The 19,749-nt window shown below is 43.3% G+C and overlaps 1 protein-coding gene across 5 annotated transcripts in view; it reads right to left on the bottom strand.

Moving 5' to 3' along the window:
* The window catches only part of PCMT1 (protein-L-isoaspartate (D-aspartate) O-methyltransferase), a 60,637-nt gene that overhangs the window by 19,048 nt on the left and 21,840 nt on the right, over positions 1-19,749 (bottom strand). For 3 of the 5 annotated variants that reach the window (XM_088454358.1, XM_088454349.1, XM_088454342.1), the window contains exons 2-4: positions 18,510-18,614; positions 17,642-17,673; positions 16,587-16,691 (exon numbers count right to left, since the gene is read on the bottom strand). In XM_088454358.1, coding sequence (XP_088310484.1) covers positions 16,587-16,691; positions 17,642-17,673; positions 18,510-18,614 — 242 coding nt within the window. The remainder of the gene's footprint in view (positions 1-16,586; positions 16,692-17,641; positions 17,674-18,509; positions 18,615-19,749) is intronic. The other 2 variants (XM_088454377.1, XM_088454368.1) reach the window with 1 other exon arrangement.

The following is a 19,749-nucleotide window of genomic DNA, read 5'->3' as shown; positions in this document are numbered from 1 at the left end:
ATGATTCTTATCCCTGTCTTTACTCAGGTAACTAGGTTCTAAACAATTGTGGATAACTGCCATGGAATACAGTATTTCAAGGAAAATAAATTAGTGGGAATACATCTGACATTTAAACAAAATATATAAAACAAAAACAAGAGGAATAGTCACCACCATTCAGAACAGTTTAATTAAAATAAAATATGAGAAAGTAACAAAGCTCTTGTTAACAATTTCAAACATCCAAATCCAAAGGAAATCTTCATCCTTTACATATTCCAAAGGGGATTAAAATAAACACAATAACAGACAAAGGCATATAGAACCCTGCTGTTTAATGACATCTACTGTACTTTAGTGTTATGTTTCGCGTACTAGGCATTTTTTCTCCTGAGACATCCATATGCCAGTATTGACAATACAGTGTACAGTGGTTAAGATTCATGGTATGTATTGTTACCTTTAATGCTCTGTCCAATTCAGTATTGCAGTATTTAATTTTCAACTGATTGCACTGTTGTGTTATGCATATTCCAACTGGCACTGTTACGCTGGCCATACACGCTACAATTATCGGGGCGATCCGCCTGATATCGGCGGATCTCCCCGATAATTGTAGCGTGTATGCGGGCGACCGAGGGTTAAATATTGCTCGGTCGGGCATGCAGGATTGTCCAGCATGCCCGTCCGATGCGATATTTACCCCGTAAACTGTCGGCCGCATCGGGCAGTGTATGCCCAGCACGGCCGACAGACAGACATTTCCTGTGTTCCTTCCTACGGAAGGAATAGGGAAATGCCTCCTCCCTCGGGGGCGGAGCGCAGATGTCTGCCGAATACACTGTGAGAGAAATCTCACAGTGTATGCCGGCGACATCTGCGGCTGGCAGCTGGCCAGATAAAATGTCTGTCGGTCTGACAGACATTTTATCTGGCCGTGTATGCCCTGCATAAGTATTTGTCTTTTTCTTTCACACAGTTAACATAACAAATATAAATATAGTAATGTCAAATAAAAACTACAAACCTTTTCCTTAATGAAAGCCAAATAAAAACATGCAATCATTGGAGCTGGACGCAAATTATTTAGCATGACACACTGTCAGTAATTATCAATGTTATAGGAGGTAAGAGTTAAAAGTTGATTATAATAGTTTATATGTAAAAAGTTTAGAGAAAAAAATACCACTGGGCAAGAAGTATACTTAGACGCTCAAAGACTACTTTTAGACGTGCCCGCTAGGGAGGGAATCTTCACGAAAGAAGAACTATAGTAGTATAGAGTACTGATAATTGAGCCTGGAAATGAATATCCAGGCATTAAACTTAAAAAAAAAAAATAAATAAAAAAATCAGCGTCACCAGAAAAGTTAATAAAACGCTTTAATATGGCTTCTGCAGCGAAAGTTCATTGAGGTGAACGTCATGCACCAAGACCAGGCAAAACTGTAAGAGGGACCCAAGCTATGCTTCAATATCAGTTGTGAGGATAACCGATTCCTAGTTATGTATTAATGTTTTAACCAAAATCACTTTGTTAATGTTAATGAGTAGTAGTATCAAAAAAAGTATAAAAAAACACAACTATGTAATACATATTTATTTGGAGTGTGTTTCAGATGTTATTTATATCATACTTTTTATTTTTATTATTGCTTGGGGATTTTAAAACAAATAAATAGTATGAGAAGATAAATATTTAATATTGCTGTTTCACAAGGCAAATCTAGGATTAAAGTGTCCATGTGTGTCCACGTACATCTATCCTCTGTGTGCTACAAGTCTTTTCATGGGACTTTCCCTTCACATGCATCTTAATCGCACAACGATGTGAATAGGACAAGCAGCTTCTGCTGATTAAAATGACATGCGGCATGCCTATATTCAGTGTGTGACTGCGGGTGTATCTGCATGCGAAACACTACATTGCAGGGTCATTGGCTGTAACACAAACATAGCGTTTTTCCATGTAGATACACCTGTAGCCGCACACAGAATATAGGCATGCCGCAAATCATTTTAATCAGCAGAAGCTGCTTGTGCATCTGTGTGATTAAGATGCATTTGAAGGGAAAAACTTGCAGGAAAAGACCCCCGGCTCTACAGAGTCATGCCATGGCATGGTGTGACTAGAGGGCTGTTTATTGTGCAAGGAGGCTAGATGTATGTGGTCACATCTGTACATAAATAATGTTACAGAACAGTTTGGAGTTCAGGCAGTGAATTAACATGAGGTGCAGCCCAGGATAAGGGGAGGACCAGATGCATGTGCAGGATATAGCAAAGAACGAAGAGGATGAGCACAAAGATGGAAAGAAAATATTCTATATGATCTAAAGTACATCTTTCGCACAATGCATGTGTGACACTATTAATTTCCTGACAAAATGTTGCTTAACCTACGTGTGTGTGTGTGTGTGTGTGTGTGTGTGTGTGTGAATCTTCAGATATTTAATATATTAAATATTTCTACCACAAACAAATGCAGAGTATTTTGTTTCAGGTTGCTGCATTTGCTCTCAAGTGTAAACAATCCCCATACCGTTGTAAAGACAGCATAAGGGATCCAAAAGCCGACAAAGCTCAGGTGATGCATTATGTTAGCAAGTATGTAAATCTTGCAGATGGTTAGCATTTGTATTGTTTGTTGCAATCTAATAAATTTGTTTTATTCAAAATCTGATTTTACATGTGCTACATTAATGTTCATAATACTTTATAATGTAAACTCTACCCTCTTGTGCAACTCTTTACTTATACTGTTATCTACTGCTCACTCTGATGTCTAACACCTGGTTGCTTACGTTCTGTTGCTTATTTAAGGGTTATGATCACTAATGCAGCAATGTATATTAACCTTGTCCTGCATTGTATTGTACTTTAAGTCACTTGTTGCTAGTTCACTTATATGTCTATGTACTTTGTAAGGCGCTGCGGAACACTTGTGGCACCATATAAAAGGATAATAATATTATTATTAGGGGCTACAAAATGCCTGATATGCAAAACAGTGGAGTTAACCATCCGGTGCTTGCTGCAGGTAGTTATTTGACAAATGCGACAACCTTCCCCAATTCCATTTATCCTTGGTATGAATCATTATTGTATTTGTTTTTAATTATTATGATTAGTCAACTTTATAACTATGTAGCACAGCACATTGAGGGGATGATAAAATAAAAACAAAAACATGAGGACATGAAAATGAAAGAAAAAAATGCCCTGCCCACATGAGTTTGCAATCTTCTATTGCTGCTGACCACTCTATCAGTACTTTCTTAGGCTCCCTTTATTTTACATAATCCAATATAAAATACTTCTACTAACATAAGGCCAAAAAACTAGATAACACCAACAAACCTCTTAAGTCAATAGAACTCCCAACTGTACTCCTCTGCTTTGCACAAGATCTGCCTGTCTCATCTACACTTATTACCAGGGGTGTAATTCGGTAATTGGAGGCCCCATATCAAAAGTTTGTTAGGGCCCCTATGAAACACCCAATGGTGAAAAATGTATGAAACACATGTAACTTTGACAAGGAAGATGGGACCCCCTCAGCTCTGTGCCCCATAGCAGCTGCACCCTTTGCACCTATGGTAGTTACCCCCATGCCTGCTCCCATTCAAGATTACAAGACAATGGGCCTGATTCAGAGATGTATGCTAATGCCATTGCAGCAGCGATCCTGTATGCAGCTGCGATCCTGTATATAGCTGCTGTGTGAAAATATGAAAATGGCGCACCTACCGAGGATTTTATTGAGAAGCCCATCTGGAACTTTGCAAATCCAAGCATATGCGTAGAAAGACGTAGCATTGGTTGCAGATCATTTCATTATCGCAGTTCTGAGCAACCCTATGTCTCAGAATGGCATGGGAACGGAGATGCTGGAGACCTTTTTATTGCATATGGGATCACAGATGCAGGCTGTGACACGCCTTGAAAATGGTTGTGACGCGCCTGCGTTCTTTGCCGCCACTCCCGCTACCTCCCATACACACTCTGACTGTCAATCACACTGCAAGTAAAAAGTCGCTTTGAGCAACCATGTTAATGTAGCTTAATACATGCGCAGTTTACAGATAATCTCTCAACTGAGTCAATATCAGCACTGCGTACATCTCTGACACAGGCCCATTTCCCGGGCTGCACACACTCTCTGTGATGTCCTCACTTGTACAGCAAGACTTTCTTCTAGCCTCCAAGCATTCCCTGGTAACTCATCAATATACAAGCTTATGAATTTCCAAAATCACCCACTTGGGCTGTGTGTGTGTCCAACTCCGAAACTGGAGGTTTTTTCATATGACATTTGTGTTTATAAAATAGATAACAATGTCTACTGCAGTGTGATACCTGGGTGTAAACATATTTGGAAAATGCATGAGTAGATGGAAGGGCATACTTCAGTAACACAAGATCCTGAAATTAATTTATAGCACAAGTCTAAACATATGAGTAACTGTGGATGATTTGCCTGCAGATTTCCACTTGTGGTGCAAGCAGCCAGTTTAATAATAATAATGGTAAAACAAGAACTTCACAGAGCTTGACATCATAACTGGGTGGAAAAACATTTTCTGAGTTTAGTGCAGCAAACAGCACAGACAATGGACTACTGGGCAATGAATGAAGGCGATAAAGTCCATATTTCCCCATGTTTTTGGCAAAAGGAGGATTGTGTGTATTTCCTCAAGTTAAAGAGTTCTACATCTCTCTATAGAGTTGTGGTTTTCACGTAAAGTACGTTTAGCACATATCCCTAGCATGGTTTAAGTGCATTATTCCCATACATAGCGTGGTCAACACTAATCACTCCTTCATAGCTTGAGTGTTAACTTCACGCAAGGTTGCAGCACTTTTTTCCTAAGTGAAGGAGTGTCTTCCAGGATGACATTGACCCACCCCACCAACAGAACACATGGGTCATACAAAGATTTAGAGCATATCACAACGATGCTACCCATTTGTCATATCCTTCTCAGTGAACATATCTCAACACAGTCAAGCAGTAATGAGAACAATGTCTGAAGCAGTATCTTTCACCACTATCAACCAAGAGAATTACTTTCTTAATGTATATTGCTGCACCGGTTATGCTTAATGCAAGATATTGGTATATTCAATGCAGTCAGCCTGTCATGATCTGTGGCAGTACCACTGGTCATCCAGTGTACATTCCAGCCAGTCTAAACCTCTGGCCTATCAATGATCTAGCAGTCCTGGCCCTGGGTTAGATATCTAATTTAGCTGCTATGGGTTGCAACTGGGACTCGCTGACTAATACCTGCTTCTCAGTGTCTTCCCTGCAAGTTAGAACAGTGTGTCTGCCTTCCAGGCTCCAGTCATTATCTGTGCCAGTATTTCTGCAAGGTTCCTGCATCATATGATTACCAGTTTCTCAGTATTCATCAGAGTGACTGCATCTCATCAAATATTTAAGCAGTCATCATTCTGATTGCTTCTCAGCAAATCAGAGTGAACTTAAGTGCTTGTTTATCTACAGAGACTAAAGTGTATCTTTATTTGTATATTTATCCGTTTCAGCAATTACCTGTCATACTGGTTGCCTGGTACTCTGATTTCTGTTCTACACTGTTTGTGTAATAAACTCTGTTTGCTTCACTCAGAACAATGGCACCATTGGTTTCTACGGGCATGCATACACAGGGGAATTCCACGTGAACTGTGACACAGCCCATGTGTGTTAACTCTAGGATACTTTCAGGAAGGGTGTTACAGATCATTAAAAAGGGCATATTTTAATTTTGAAGGGCAATATTTTGCTGCAGGGCAGGAATAGTTTCTCCCAGTTTTAATGATGTAGATAGCTATTTTGGGTTTTACTCTGCAGCACCAGGAAAGTTAAGTCCTGTGCAGCAGAGCTGTAATAGTAAAAGATAAGAGCCTAAAATAAAGCATCCAAATGTGTGTAGCTGCATTACTAGTAACAATACCTGGCGCTGCAGCGTCAAATTAGTTATGAAAAATAAAGCCAATTTGTAAATGGGATATATTTTCAAGTTAAAAACCTTCTGTAATGATGATTATAGGGTAGTGATCTAAATACAATGTCTCGAATGCCACCCAAACCTACCTTCAGGGTGTGATACAAAGATGTACGTTCATCCGACGAAGAATGTACTGTACATCTGTGATGGTTAGGGGTCTGTGCAGGAACCGTTCTGTGCATGTGCAGAACAGGTCCTGCAATCTCACTCACAGACTCCCCAAGCCACAGCATGATTTAAATGCTGCTGTGTCAGGGTCTGAGTCGGCATCCACAGATTTCTGGCCTCTTACATGACCAGCACCCGGTTAGGCTGTGGAAAGCTTCAGCTCCCGCAGCCTGGCCAAAGGAGCAACCATCGGTCTCAATAATTGCACTGGTGATCCCAGCCTGCAACGTCAGTTGCAGTGCTGGGATCGCAAATGCAGCAAGGAGGCGTCTGACACCTCCTTCTGCATTTGCATCTGAGATGGATGAATTTGCTCAGCTGCTTGTGTGCGGCTCTGCAAATCCGTCCATCTCGGAATCAGGCCCTCAGTGAGACAGTCAACAAAGGCAATACATACTGTAAACGTATAACGGGAACTATAGATTTTGCACCTTGTATTTTATGTGAAACAAACCTGAAAAAGCGGCTATTAAAAGCACTGCTAAGTGTGACAAAATAATAAACAAAAATTGCACGAGGCACTAGCTTAAAAATACAATGTAGAAATAGCAGCAGAGCTCTGAAGAGCACCCACTTGGGAATTGCTAAAGGTTTTCCCTATGACAACTATAGGTTTCTGTTGGTCTGTGGAAATGCTTGGCACTAGATGTTGGCAGGGAGGCTGCAATCTTGCACCGAGAGGATTATAGGGATGGTGGCAGACATCAGCTGACAGCAGGCTGTAGTGTATTGCACTGCACTCAGCAGAAATTGGCTCTTTATGTAAAGCAATGTTTGGACTCATTATGGTCATCATACAGAAAGTATTACATATGGTACATTCAATGTTAAATACTGATGTTTCCATTAAAACACAAAATAAACAAAATTAAAAAAAATAAAATCTTAATTTTCCTTAAATAAATACACAAAAATGTACGAAAACCAAAAGAACATTTGAATGGTTTTTAATTATCATTTAAACGTTTGGTTGATCATTCAGGTGCTATAATGCTGCTACTATCAAGAGTTTGCAACTCTTTTTTTACGAAAATTCTCAGTTTTTATCTATGACAAGTTCATATTTTGTAGGATTCTGAAAAGCTCAATGGACTCGATTTACAGATTATACAATTATCTGTCAGATATCTGTCCAATCTGGCTGGTTGGAATGAAAACCTGGTAATGTATGGGAGCAAATTACAATCGTCCATTTTCTCACTAACAATGGAAAATAGCCAAAAATGGTTGTTCAGACAAATTGGTTAAACACACACACAAATTTAACCAATTTCAACAATTTTTTTTGTCCTTTTTTCAGTATTTAAAACCATATGATCGACTGTCATTTGCTCCCATACATTACCAGGTTTTCATTCCAACCAACCAGATTGGACAGATATCTGACAGAAAATTGTATAGTGTATGCCCAGCTTAATAAGCTTTGTGTATCAACCTGGTAAAATGTAACAGCTTTAATAATAGAAAAACAGAAGCAAATAAAACAAAAACAAAGCTAACCCCTTTGCTGCTGAGGCTTTTCATGTCTGTGCTGAGCCTATTTTGACATAAGAGAATGGTAAACATTACTGCTGGCATAACTATACACTGGAACTGAGCTACCATCACAACTTCAACTATTCTTCTAAATGTCATATGTATCCTTAATAGTATTTGAATTGTACATGTATTTCACTATTAAAGATTTGTAGAAATCACATCTATGCAAAATTACATCTTATAGTCAAAGAAAGCTAAATTTTTTAAAGATAACTTTTGTCTGCGGCTTCGCCCATGATGAAATCGCTTCTGCCAACATTTGTCTTATTTGAGGTCTTCCAGTAGTATTGCTTTGCATAGAGGCCCTGTTGCGGGGGTGGTCCACATGACGAGCAGCGCTATACAGACTGGTGGCAGCAGCATCTTCTCCCACCACTCACACAAATGTCACTGTGTGACCTGTGTACAGACTGCTATGTAACCTGTCCTATTCACCTACCACTCACACCAATGTCACTGTGTGTCCTGTGTTCAGACTGTTATATAGCCTATCCTATTCACCTACCACTCCCACCAATGTCACTGTGTGCCCTGTGTACAGACTGCTATGTAGCCTGTCCTATTCACCTACCACTCACACCAATGTCACTGGGTGTCCTGTGTACAGACTGCTATGTAGCCTATCCTATTCACCTACCACTCACACCAATGTCACTGTGTGACCTGTGTACAGACTGCTATGTAGCCTGTCCTATTCACCTACCACTCACACCAATGTCACTGTGTGTCCTGTGCACAGACTGCTATGTAGCCTGTCCTATTCACCTACCACTCACACCAATGTCACTGTGTGTCCTGTGCACAGACTGCTATGTAGCCTATCCTATTCACCTATCACTCACACCAATGTCACTGTGTGTCCTGTGCACAGACTGCTCTGTAGCCTATACTATTCACCTATCACACCAATGTCACTGTGTGTCCTGTGTACAGACTGCTATGTAGCATATCCTATTCACCTACCACTCACACCAATATCACTGTGTGCCCTGTGCACCAACTGCTATGTGGCCTATACTATTCACCTATCACACCAATGTCACTGTGTGTCCTGTGCACAGACACCTATATAGCCGATCCTATTCACCTACCACTAACACCAATGTCACTGTGTGTCCTGTGCACAGACTGCTATGTAGCCTATCCTATTCACCTACCACTCACACCAATGTCACTGTGTGTCCTGTGTACAGACTGCTATGTAACCTGTCCTAATCACCTACCACTCACACCAATATCACTGTGTGTCCTGTGCACAGACTGCTATGTAGCCTATACTATTCACCTATCACACCAATGTCACTGTGTGTCCTGTGTACAGACTGCTATGTAGCCTGTCCTATTCACCTACCACTCACACCAATGTCACTGTGTGTCCTGTGTACAGACTGCTATGTAGCCTATCCTATTCACCCACCACTCACACCAATGTCACTGTGTGTCCTGTGTACAGACTGCTATGTAGCCTCTCCTAATCACCTACCACTCACACCAATGCCACTGTGTGTCCTGTGTACAGACTGCTATGTAGCCTATCCTATTCACCTATCACACCAATGTCACTGTGTGTCCTGTGTACAGACTGCTATGTAGCCTCTCCTAATCACCTACCACTCACACCAATGTCACTGTGTGTCCTGTGTACAGACTGCTATGTAGCCTATCCTATTCACCCACCACTCACACCAATGTCACTGTGTGTCCTGTGTACAGACTGCTATGTAGCCTCTCCTAATCACCTACCACTCACACCAATGCCACTGTGTGTCCTGTGTACAGACTGCTATGTAGCCTATACTATTCACCTATCACACCAATGTCACTGTGTGTCCTGTGTACAGACTGCTATGTAGCCTATCCTATTCACCTACCACTGACACCAATGTCACTGTGTGCCCTGTGCACCAACTGCTATGTAGCAGGACGGATTTCCAGCTAGGCATCCTAGGCGCTCGCCTACGGCCCGGCGAGACCCGAGGGGCCCGTGGACGGGCCCCTTTGCCCGAAGTAATCATCACCCGGCCGTTCACAACTTCACAGCGCTCCCAGAGGAGCACTGCGCGAGTCATGACGTCACGCGGTCCCGCTTCCAAATCCCAGAGAGTCCCGTGTGGCTGAGACAGAGAAGACTGTGTGTTGCGTAGTATGCGGCCGCCAGGCATCCTGTGCGTGGCAGTGGCACACTGTGACTGCAGACTCCAGTAACTCACCGGCGGGGACCCGCCGCCCTGTCCCTCCCAGTCCTCCCGCCGCTCTGTCCCTCCCAGTCCTCCCACCGCCCTGTCCCTCCCAGTCCTCCCACCGCCCTGTCCCTCCCAGTCCTGGGCCGCCTCCTCCATAGTAATGGCCAAAGCTGTCCAATCAGAAGGAAGGAGCTGAAAGAGCAATGAGCAGCACAGAGGCCACAGGAAGTTCAGGAGCAGCAGTATCTAGTGACAGCGGCTGACTGCTGTGGACTTGCGGCTAAGAGGACAGATGAACCGGCAGGTGAGGAATGTCACTGGCCATGCGAAGGGTGAATGACTGAGGAGCCGGTAGCCATGTAAGTGCCTGGGGCGGATGAGTGAGGAGCGAGGGCAGGGTTGGTGAGGTGTCCCCAGGGAGAAATGGGGGGGGAGATATTACAGCTGTATAAAGCTGCTGCAGTACCCGGTTTTTGAAGAGACAGTCAGCTCTGTTGGTCACTACTAGCTACTGCGTGCAAAGGAGCTAATTACAGGGAGATCTCTCCCTGTCGGTAAGAGTCTACCTCATGCTGAGAATAAGGGATAGTCTACAAATTACTTGCCACTTTAGAAGTGTATTCAAACACTGTTGAATACACTTATATAGTGGACAGTAGTTTGTAGACTATCCTTTAGTGCCAGCATCAGAAAGTCCTCACAGACAGGGAGAATGCAGCAGTCATTTGGCAGCCAATAGGTTAAACCTGCGAGCTCCTACCAAGCAGAGACCAGCTCCGTGGATGCAGTACTTGTCTGGGACTCTGCAGCTGAGACACAAGAGCAGCCCCCTCAGACACCAGTGCTTAGTATAAGCCGTAACATTTCCTTGTCCAGGGCAGCAACTAGGAGGGGGCTAGAGGTGCACGTGCACCGGGTGCTGGATTGCAAGGGGTGAAAAAAAGCTGACTTGAGGTGGCTTGGGGGCTGCAGATTCAGAAAACGGACATCCAAAAATGGCCGCCGCCAAAGAGGAGACAAATGCTAGAGGTCCTTAGTGGCCATCTAGTGTGTCTCCTCCTTCTCGGCGGCCATTTTTGGATGGCCGTTTTCAGCAAATTCCATGCGGACTAGCCATCCGCATGGACTCTGCTGAAAACGGCCATCCAAAAATGGCCGCACCTAGGACGAGACAGATGCTAGAGGTCCTACCGGACCTCTAGTGTCTGTTAGGCAAGCGCAATGCACACAGCGTTCCCGGCACTGGGAGAAGATGCTGAAAGCTGCATCTTCTCCCGTGAAATCTCCTGGCAACGAGCATAAACCCCCCTTACAATGTGCATAAACCCCTCTGGCAACCAGCATGAAACCCCTCTGGCAACCAGCATGAAACCCCTCTGGCAACCAGCATGAAACCCCTCTGGCAACCAGCATGAAACCCCCTGGCAACCAGCATGAAACCCCCTGGCAACCAGCATGAAACCCCCTGGCAACCAGCATGAAACCCCCTGGCAACCAGCATGAAACCCCCTGGCAACCAGCATGAAACCCCCTGGCAACCAGCATGAAACCCCCTGGCAACCAGCATGAAACCCCCTGGCAACCAGCATGAAACCCCCTGGCAACCAGCATGAAACCCCCTGGCAACCAGCATGAAACCCCCTGGCAACCAGCATGAAACCCCCTGGCAACCAGCATGAAACCCCCTGGCAACAAGCATGAAACCCCCTGGCAACAAGCATGAAACCCCCTGGCAACAAGCATGAAACCCCCTGGCAACAAGCATGAAACCCCCTGGCAACAAGCATGAAACCCCCTGGCAACAAGCATGAAACCCCCTGGCAACAAGCATGAAACCCCATGGCAACAAGCATGAAACCCCATGGCAACAAGCATGAAACCCCTGACAATGAGCAGGTAATTTTAAAGTAATTAGAAGCCTTACTGTGGGGTATAAAATGGTGTCGGGCAAATATGTAAGTGGCACTTTGGTAATAGGCATTACAGTGTGTGGCATTATGGTGTGTGGAATAATGTAAGTCACTATACCAGGGACGTCTGAGTAGTGCACTGCCTTATGGAGGAGCAAGGACAAACTTCAGGTACAGGAAGAAAGGGCGTGCAAAATTGCTGCCTTGCACTGGGTAAGAGATATCCTAGATTCGGCCCTGCCTTGTCTTGTAACTCTGTTCTTGCTGGAGCAGCTTACAATGCACAGTGTGTGAAAAGGAACATGCCTATTATATGTGCATTGATCAGACTGGCAGATTTAGTGTTAATTCCCCTGGTGTATATTTTAGGGTCCTTGGGAAGAGGTGTGCTCCTGTGTCACTTACATCTAGGGGAGTGAGTGTAGATCTACTTTTATCCCTATATGTATAAGATTTATAGGAGTTGTCAGGTTATTTTTATATCTTCAGTAACAGTGATTCTTGTGTGATTATTCCTATCAGCCCTTAGGGCCTGTAAAGTTTTTGCCTTTATGCTGTGAGATTGTCAGTCATTTTGTCCCCATGTGTTTACTGTTCTCCCCCTGTCCCTGTGTGTACTGTACTCCCTCCTTGTGTATATACTGTCCTCCCTCCTTGTCCCCCCTGTGTATACTGTCCTCCCTCCCTGTCCCCCTGTGTATACTGTCTTCCCTCCCTGTCCCCCTTGTGTATACTGTCCTCCCTCCCTGTCCCCCTTGTGTATACTATCCTCCCACCCTGTCCCCCTTGTGTATACTGTCCTCCCTCCCTGTCCCCGTGTGTATACTGTCTTCCCTCCCTGTCCCCCTGTGTATACTGTCTTCCCTCCCTGACCCCCTGTGTATACTGTCTTCCCTCCCTGACCCCCTGTGTATACTGTCTTCCCTCCCTGACCCCCTGTGTATACTGTCTTCCCTCCCTGACCCCCTGTGTATACTGTCTTCCCTCCCTGACCCCCTGTGTATACTGTCCTCCCACCCTGTCCCCCTTGTGTATACTGTCCTCCCTCCCTGTCCCCCCTGTGTATACTGTCCTCCCACCCTGTCCCCCTTGTGTATACTGTCCTCCCTCCCTGTCCCCCTGTGTATACTGTCCTCGCTCCCTGTCCCCCTGTGTATACTGTCTTCCCTCCCTGACCCCCTGTGTATACTGTCTTCCCTCCCTGACCCCCTGTGTATACTGTCTTCCCTCCCTGACCCCCTGTGTATACTGTCTTCCCTCCCTGACCCCCTGTGTATACTGTCTTCCCTCCCTGACCCCCTGTGTATACTGTCCTCCCTCCCTGTCCCCCTTGTGTATACTGTCCTCCCTCCCTGTCCCCCCTGTGTATACTGTCCTCCCACCCTGTCCCCCTTGTGTATACTGTCCTCCCTCCCTGTCCCCCTGTGTATACTGTCCTCCCTCCCTGTCCCCCTGTGTATACTGTCCTCCCTCCCTGTCCCCCTGTGTATAATGTCCTCCCTCCCTGTCCCCCTGTGTATACTGTCCTCCCATAGGCTATAGCGGTTAACGTCATCTTCAGATGGCGTTAGCTGCATGGACCAATATCCAGTCCGGATATTAGTAAATTTGGCAGCATCGCTTGCCCCATAGAAACCTATGGGGGAGGAGGCTGCCAGCAGTAATGGAGGGATCACAGCAGGTATCGGAGAAACCTGCTACGGTCCATCCTTAATACATACGGGGGATACTTAGTATTTGAGGTAAACCCCCCCGGGAATTATACCTCAAATACACTTTAGTAACAGCACGAAGCAGTTTTAGGTTTACATAAATGTATGTTTTTATGTGAAGTCCATAATATTCTTATTTGTATTTAGCCATGGCGAGTGACTTTACTTGCTGCATGTTTTGATCATCATTTTTATAATTTGTCTTAGTTTGTGACCGGTGCCAGCGCTCACCTTTGTGTGTGTGTGTGTGAGAGGACAGTTCCTCCCTCCATGTGATGCTGAGGTCAGGAGCTTGTACTCTTGTTTTGCATGTGCCTATGTGGCACGCCTGCTCCCTATCTGTATGTGTAGTTTGCTACTAATCTTCCGTGTCCATCATCTTACACTTGTTACAAAAGATGCGCCTATTTACACTTGCGAACAACTCTGTGGCCCTCGTCCCGTCAACCTGCCCTCATTGAACTTTGACTATATGGGAGCGCCCTGTTATGGTGCATACACATGGTCAGACTTTGTAGGACAATATGAACGATATCGTTCACTGTTATATCGTTCATATCGACCATTTTTTGGCCCCTTCCAACCCCCAAACGATGGACAATGCACGGGCACGGATGGTCGAAAACAATAACGACCATCTCCCATGCATGCAGGCCAACCTGGTCGATATCGACCAGGTTACTATAGGGACCCGCGATCAACGTTATAGTAGTTTGGGGGTTGGTGGTGTGCTGGATGTTCAAAATCAAACATATAGCACATGCAGGACGATCAGACAACGGTATAGTTATCGTTGTCTGATCTGACCGTGTGTATGCACCATTAGAGCCCTATTATACCTCTTCAGCCAGAAGTGAAGATTCACTTGAAACACACATGGCTCTGCATCACTTGGTTTGGAGTATTAGCAGAGGACCCACACTCATATTGGACAAACCACGCATATAGGTTTTTGTCACGTTCTTTTTTCTGTCATGTACTGGTAGAAAAGCCAGGGCCACTGTCTGGTATTTGCCCTCCAGGCTAAAAGTTGCCAGCCAGCCCCTGTCTATCATCCAGGCCAGCTAGCCCCGCTGCGACCCGCCCCAGCAGCCACTCTGCCAGTGCCAGCATTAAGTTCCAAGCCTTCCGCGGCCACCGCCCATCAGCAGCAGTGCTGCAGGTAGGGTCCAGGAACTCTATTAATTACCCTGTCATATACACACTCTAAAAAAAAAAAATAAAAAAAAAATACATATTATAATATATATATATATATATGTGTATTTGTGTGTGTATATGAGAGAGAGAGATACATATATCTATATATACACACTGTTTGTGTGTGTGTGTGTGTATATATATATATATATATATATATATATATACACACACATATACATACATATACATTATATATATATATATATATATATATATATACACATATACATATATATATATATGTACATACACACACAGACATATTTACCGTATATAAACACTATACACACACATATATGGGGGCCCCAAACTAGTATCTTGCCTAGGGCCCCATGAGGTCTAAATCTGGCTCTGCTATGTAGCCTATACTATTCACCTATCACACCAATGTCACTGTGTGTCCTGTGCACAGACTGCTATGTAGCCTATCCTATTCACCTACCACTCACACCAATGTCACTGTGTGTCCCGTGCACAGACTGCTATGTAGCCTCTCCTATTCACCTACCACTCACACCAATGTCACTGTGTGTCCTGTGCACAGACTGCTATGTAGCCTATCCTATTCACCTACCACTCACACCAATGTCACTGTGTGTCCCGTGCACAGACTGCTATGTAGCCTCTCCTATTGATCTACCACTCACACCAATGTCACTGTGTGTCCTGTGCACAGACTGCTATGTAGCCTATCCTATTCACCTACCACTCACACCAATGTCGCTGTGTGTCCTGTGTACAGACTGCTATGTAGCCTGTCCTATTCACCAACCACTCACACCAATGTCACTGTGTGCCCTGTGCACAGACTACTATGTAGCCTCTCCTATTCACCTACCACTCACACCAATGTCACTGTGTGTCCTAGACTGCTATGTAGCCTGTCCAATTCACCTATCACTCACACCAATGTCACTGTGTGTCCTAGACTGCTATGTAGCCTGTCCTATTCACCTATCACTCACACCAATGTCGCTGTGTGTCCTGTGTACAGACTGCTATGTAGCCTGTCCTATTCACCAACCACTCACACCAATGTCACTGTGTGCCCTATGCACAGACTGCTATGTAGCCTCTCCTATTCACCTACCACTCACACCAATGTCACTGTGTGTCCTAGACTGCTATGTAGCCTGTCCTATTCACCTACCACTCACACCAATGTCGCTGTGTGCCCTGTGTACAGACTGCTATGTAGCCTGTCCTATTCACCAACCACTCACACCAATGTCACTGTGTGCCCTGTGCACAGACTGCTATGTAGCCTCTCCTATTCACCTACCACTCACACCAATGTCACTGTGTGTCCTAGACTGCTATGTAGCCCTCTCCTATTCACCTACCACTCACCAATGTCACTGTGTGTCCTATGCACAGACTGCTATGTAGCCTATCCTATTCACCTACCACTCACACCAATGTCACTGTGTGTCCTAGACTGCTATGTAGCCTGTCCTATTCACCTACCACTCACACCAATGTCACTGTGTGTACTGTTTACAGACTGCTATGTAGCCTATCCTATTCAAGTAAACGTGTGCCCAAAGCACCTCTCCCCCCCCCTTACCGACAGCGCGCATGGTGCCACACCTATCTATTGCATTGATGATGTGAATACATTTTGCTTTCTTTATTGCTCAGCTTTAACTCAATGGATCAAGATGAAACAAAGTGCAGGTAATATCTAGGAGTTTCCACTACATAATGATGCAGTCTGCATGAAAATCGGTTCAGTAGTTTTTGCGCCAACTTGGAACAGACAGCCACAACATTCTTATAATATTAGTATAGATATTCCACTATTGAGACATCTGAATTTGGAGCACCTAAGCCAATATAATCTTTGCAAGCAATATACAGGTTTTTTTTTCTTACCATTCTTGAAAAACAAGCCGTTAGAATTCCACTTCCTGATCCGACATCTAGAGCTTTGGCACCATCGTGTAACTGATCATGGAGGAGTTCTAATGCATACGCATGCTATGTAAAGAAAGGTTGAGAATGTCAGAAGTGGAGAAAGGTTTGTTCACATTAAGTATAATGCCACAGCAAACCTGCTTCATAGAACTCCTCTTTGTCCGTATTTCTATTCAATTTAAAGCACCAAGTCCTCACTGCCATTTTTAAGAGTAAAGATCACATTGTACAAGTATAATTGAATATCACTTGTCTGTAACCTCTGCTTTCCTATCATACAGAGAAAATGACCTAGTAACTAGGGTGGTGCGACCTGTGCCAAGGCGCAGGGCAGGGGGCGCTGTTTGGACCTGTCAGTTTTCCTGTTTACTATCATTCTCACTTGTAGCTTCCTCTTCTTTTATCCCCAGCATCTCCTGGCCTCCCTATCTCTTCCCCATGAGGCCATGACTCTTTTTTAGGTGCACTATCTTATGTCCCGATTTAAAAGGTGTGTGTGTGTGGGCGCCAAAAAGTCTAGTTACGGCTCTGAAAATTACTACATATGGTCTCCATATACACATTCTGTGCTACTACTTTCTTAAAAGCAATTCAGGGAAAACAGGAAACCTGAACATTTTGAAAAATTTAAAAATGTAACCATTTACTGTAGGCGATGCAACTGTTTGCACATTAAAGGTCACTAAATCAATTTAAATTTCCAATGTATTACTACTATTAAATGTGTCCATCTGTTAGTTGGCATAGTAAATGCAAGAATATACATACATACCCTAAAGTTTTAAAAATTATATTAACATCCTCTGTAAAAGTTATACTTTACTCACTGCATAGGCAATTTATTAGGCAGACAATAAAACATTTCTACTTTGATTATAAGAGGTTACGTATATATTTTAGATCACCATGGCCTGCAATGCTGAAGGTCTGTCACATCAAACTAAACTGAAAGATCAGAAAACCCAGCACATTTAACTTTTTCCTTCACAGCAAAAACAGAACAGAACACATACCATATGTGGAGCACTAATTGTTGCTTGATAACCTATCAGAGACAAATAAAAAAGAAAAAAAAAATTAGATTAAACTATTATAGGATTTAGTCAACACCAAGGGATCAATCCAATTAGGTGCGAGTTGGGTCCTACAAGCAGTTCTCGTGGTGAATTTGCACTGAGAATTTCATTTCATTTCATTTCATTTCAATGAGGGTACTCAGCGAGGAAAAGATATGATGGAATGATATATCACGCACACAAAACACACTACACAATCCTGTGTACAGCCGCACAATACATCATCCCATGCTGCATTTAGCAGCAAGGCATTATTCATTGCATCGTCCCATCTGCTATGCAGCAGATGGGATGGTGTGATGAACGACCGGCGTGCACGCACAAATCGGGTGTACACACAAGGGTCCGCACAAAATATGTTGTTCTGATCCACGTTGGTGCGATATATCTTATAATGTGAACCCGACTTAAATACTGGACAGGTTTCTTTCACAGAAGAATCAACCATGTATTTATTGCACCACATGTCAATACTTTAGTCATATATATACTGGGCTGGTATACAGTGTGGTATTCCATAATGCAACTTCTCCTACGGCTTTAATGGTAAAGCAAATTCCATTCACTTGCATTTTCCATTCTAGTTTGAGTATACATATTTTACAAGTTAAACTACAGATATTTCTTTTTGTAAACTGATGCTATATTTGCAAAATTTAAAAAGTTGAATATAATAAAGAAAAATGTAAACACCTGAAAATATAGCATCTACAATAAGCAAGCAAGAGTTAAATATTAAACTGGTCGAACATTAAAAGAAAATACACAATAATTACAATTTCAGAATAAAGAACAGCACTGTTACCTATTGATTGAGGAGAGTCCATATATGGATTGCATTTCGCATAATGTCTGCGATCTGTTGCCAGCATTACTTCAAATACATTGTCTGACTTTATAATTCCATTTTCTGAAAATCGTTTTAGAAAAGTTAAATTGTTAGTATAGGTTTTTCCAAAGAAAATTACTCTGTGAATAAATATAATTGTGTAATATTTATGCCCTAATTCTTATTCATTACATTCATGCTTTAAAGTATGGATGAAGTTAAGAATGAATGTATTGAACAAACAAAAACAAAAAAAAAATCACTCTTTAATAGTACAAAACGTGAGGTACTACCTGCAAATTAGATGGAGGAGATAATAAAAAGGGAAAAGTGGGATCAGGGTGAATTGTAGCTGTTGGATGAATACATACTTGGATCATGTAACTTAATAAATTGTACTATTTTTGTGAAACATTCTGCGTACTACATCCCTTCCTCACACTTTCTAGTTTCATTTCTTGCAGGCTTTGTAGACTATTAACACTTACTATTAAAAATAATTAACATGCATTTTGACTTTATCTATATAATAAGCGAGAAAGTTTGTGTGTGTCTGTCTGTCGCTAATTATTTCACTTGTGATTCTTTGAGGAGACCTGGAAAAGATGTTTTACTCCTCAGGACTCCAGTTCTAGAACTTATGCACTACACCAGTGTTGGCTAACCTTGACACTCCAGCTGTTATGGAACTACATAACCCAGCATGAACTGCTACAGTTTTGCTATTAGGGCATGCTAAAACTGTGGCAGGGCATGCTGGGATATATAGTTCCACAACAGCTGGAGTGTCAAGGTTAGCCAACACTGTACTACACAATAATTGCTTAATTTCATACGATCAACTGGATTCCAAATCGTTGAGGTAATGTTTTTTTTATATGCTGGATCAGGCCAATCTCTGTACACACTAAAAATTCTGAATGATGCCTTTCTGACGGGACCAACACAGCGCGCACAGCACGTGCTAGGTTAGTGACGGATGCAACAGGTTATCAACAGACCTTCGGGCCCTGGTGCAGCGGACACACTAAGCAATTCTCAGGCCAAGCACCCAATATCGGACAGGTCGCCCTGAGAAATGTATAGTGCAGGGGTCTTCAACCTTGGCCCTTCAGCTGCTGTGGAACTACACATCCCAGCATGCACTGCCATAGTTTTAGCATGCTGTTTATATCAAAAAGGTGGCAGTGCATGCTGGGATGTGTAGTTCCACAAC

The sequence above is a fragment of the Taudactylus pleione genome, unplaced genomic scaffold (genome assembly GCF_031769625.1).
Source record: "Taudactylus pleione unplaced genomic scaffold, aTauple2 ptg000006l, whole genome shotgun sequence".
NCBI lineage: Eukaryota > Metazoa > Chordata > Amphibia > Anura > Myobatrachidae > Taudactylus > Taudactylus pleione.
Note: the sequence above shows the minus strand (reverse complement) of the source record. Positions and strands in the feature narration are given on the sequence as shown.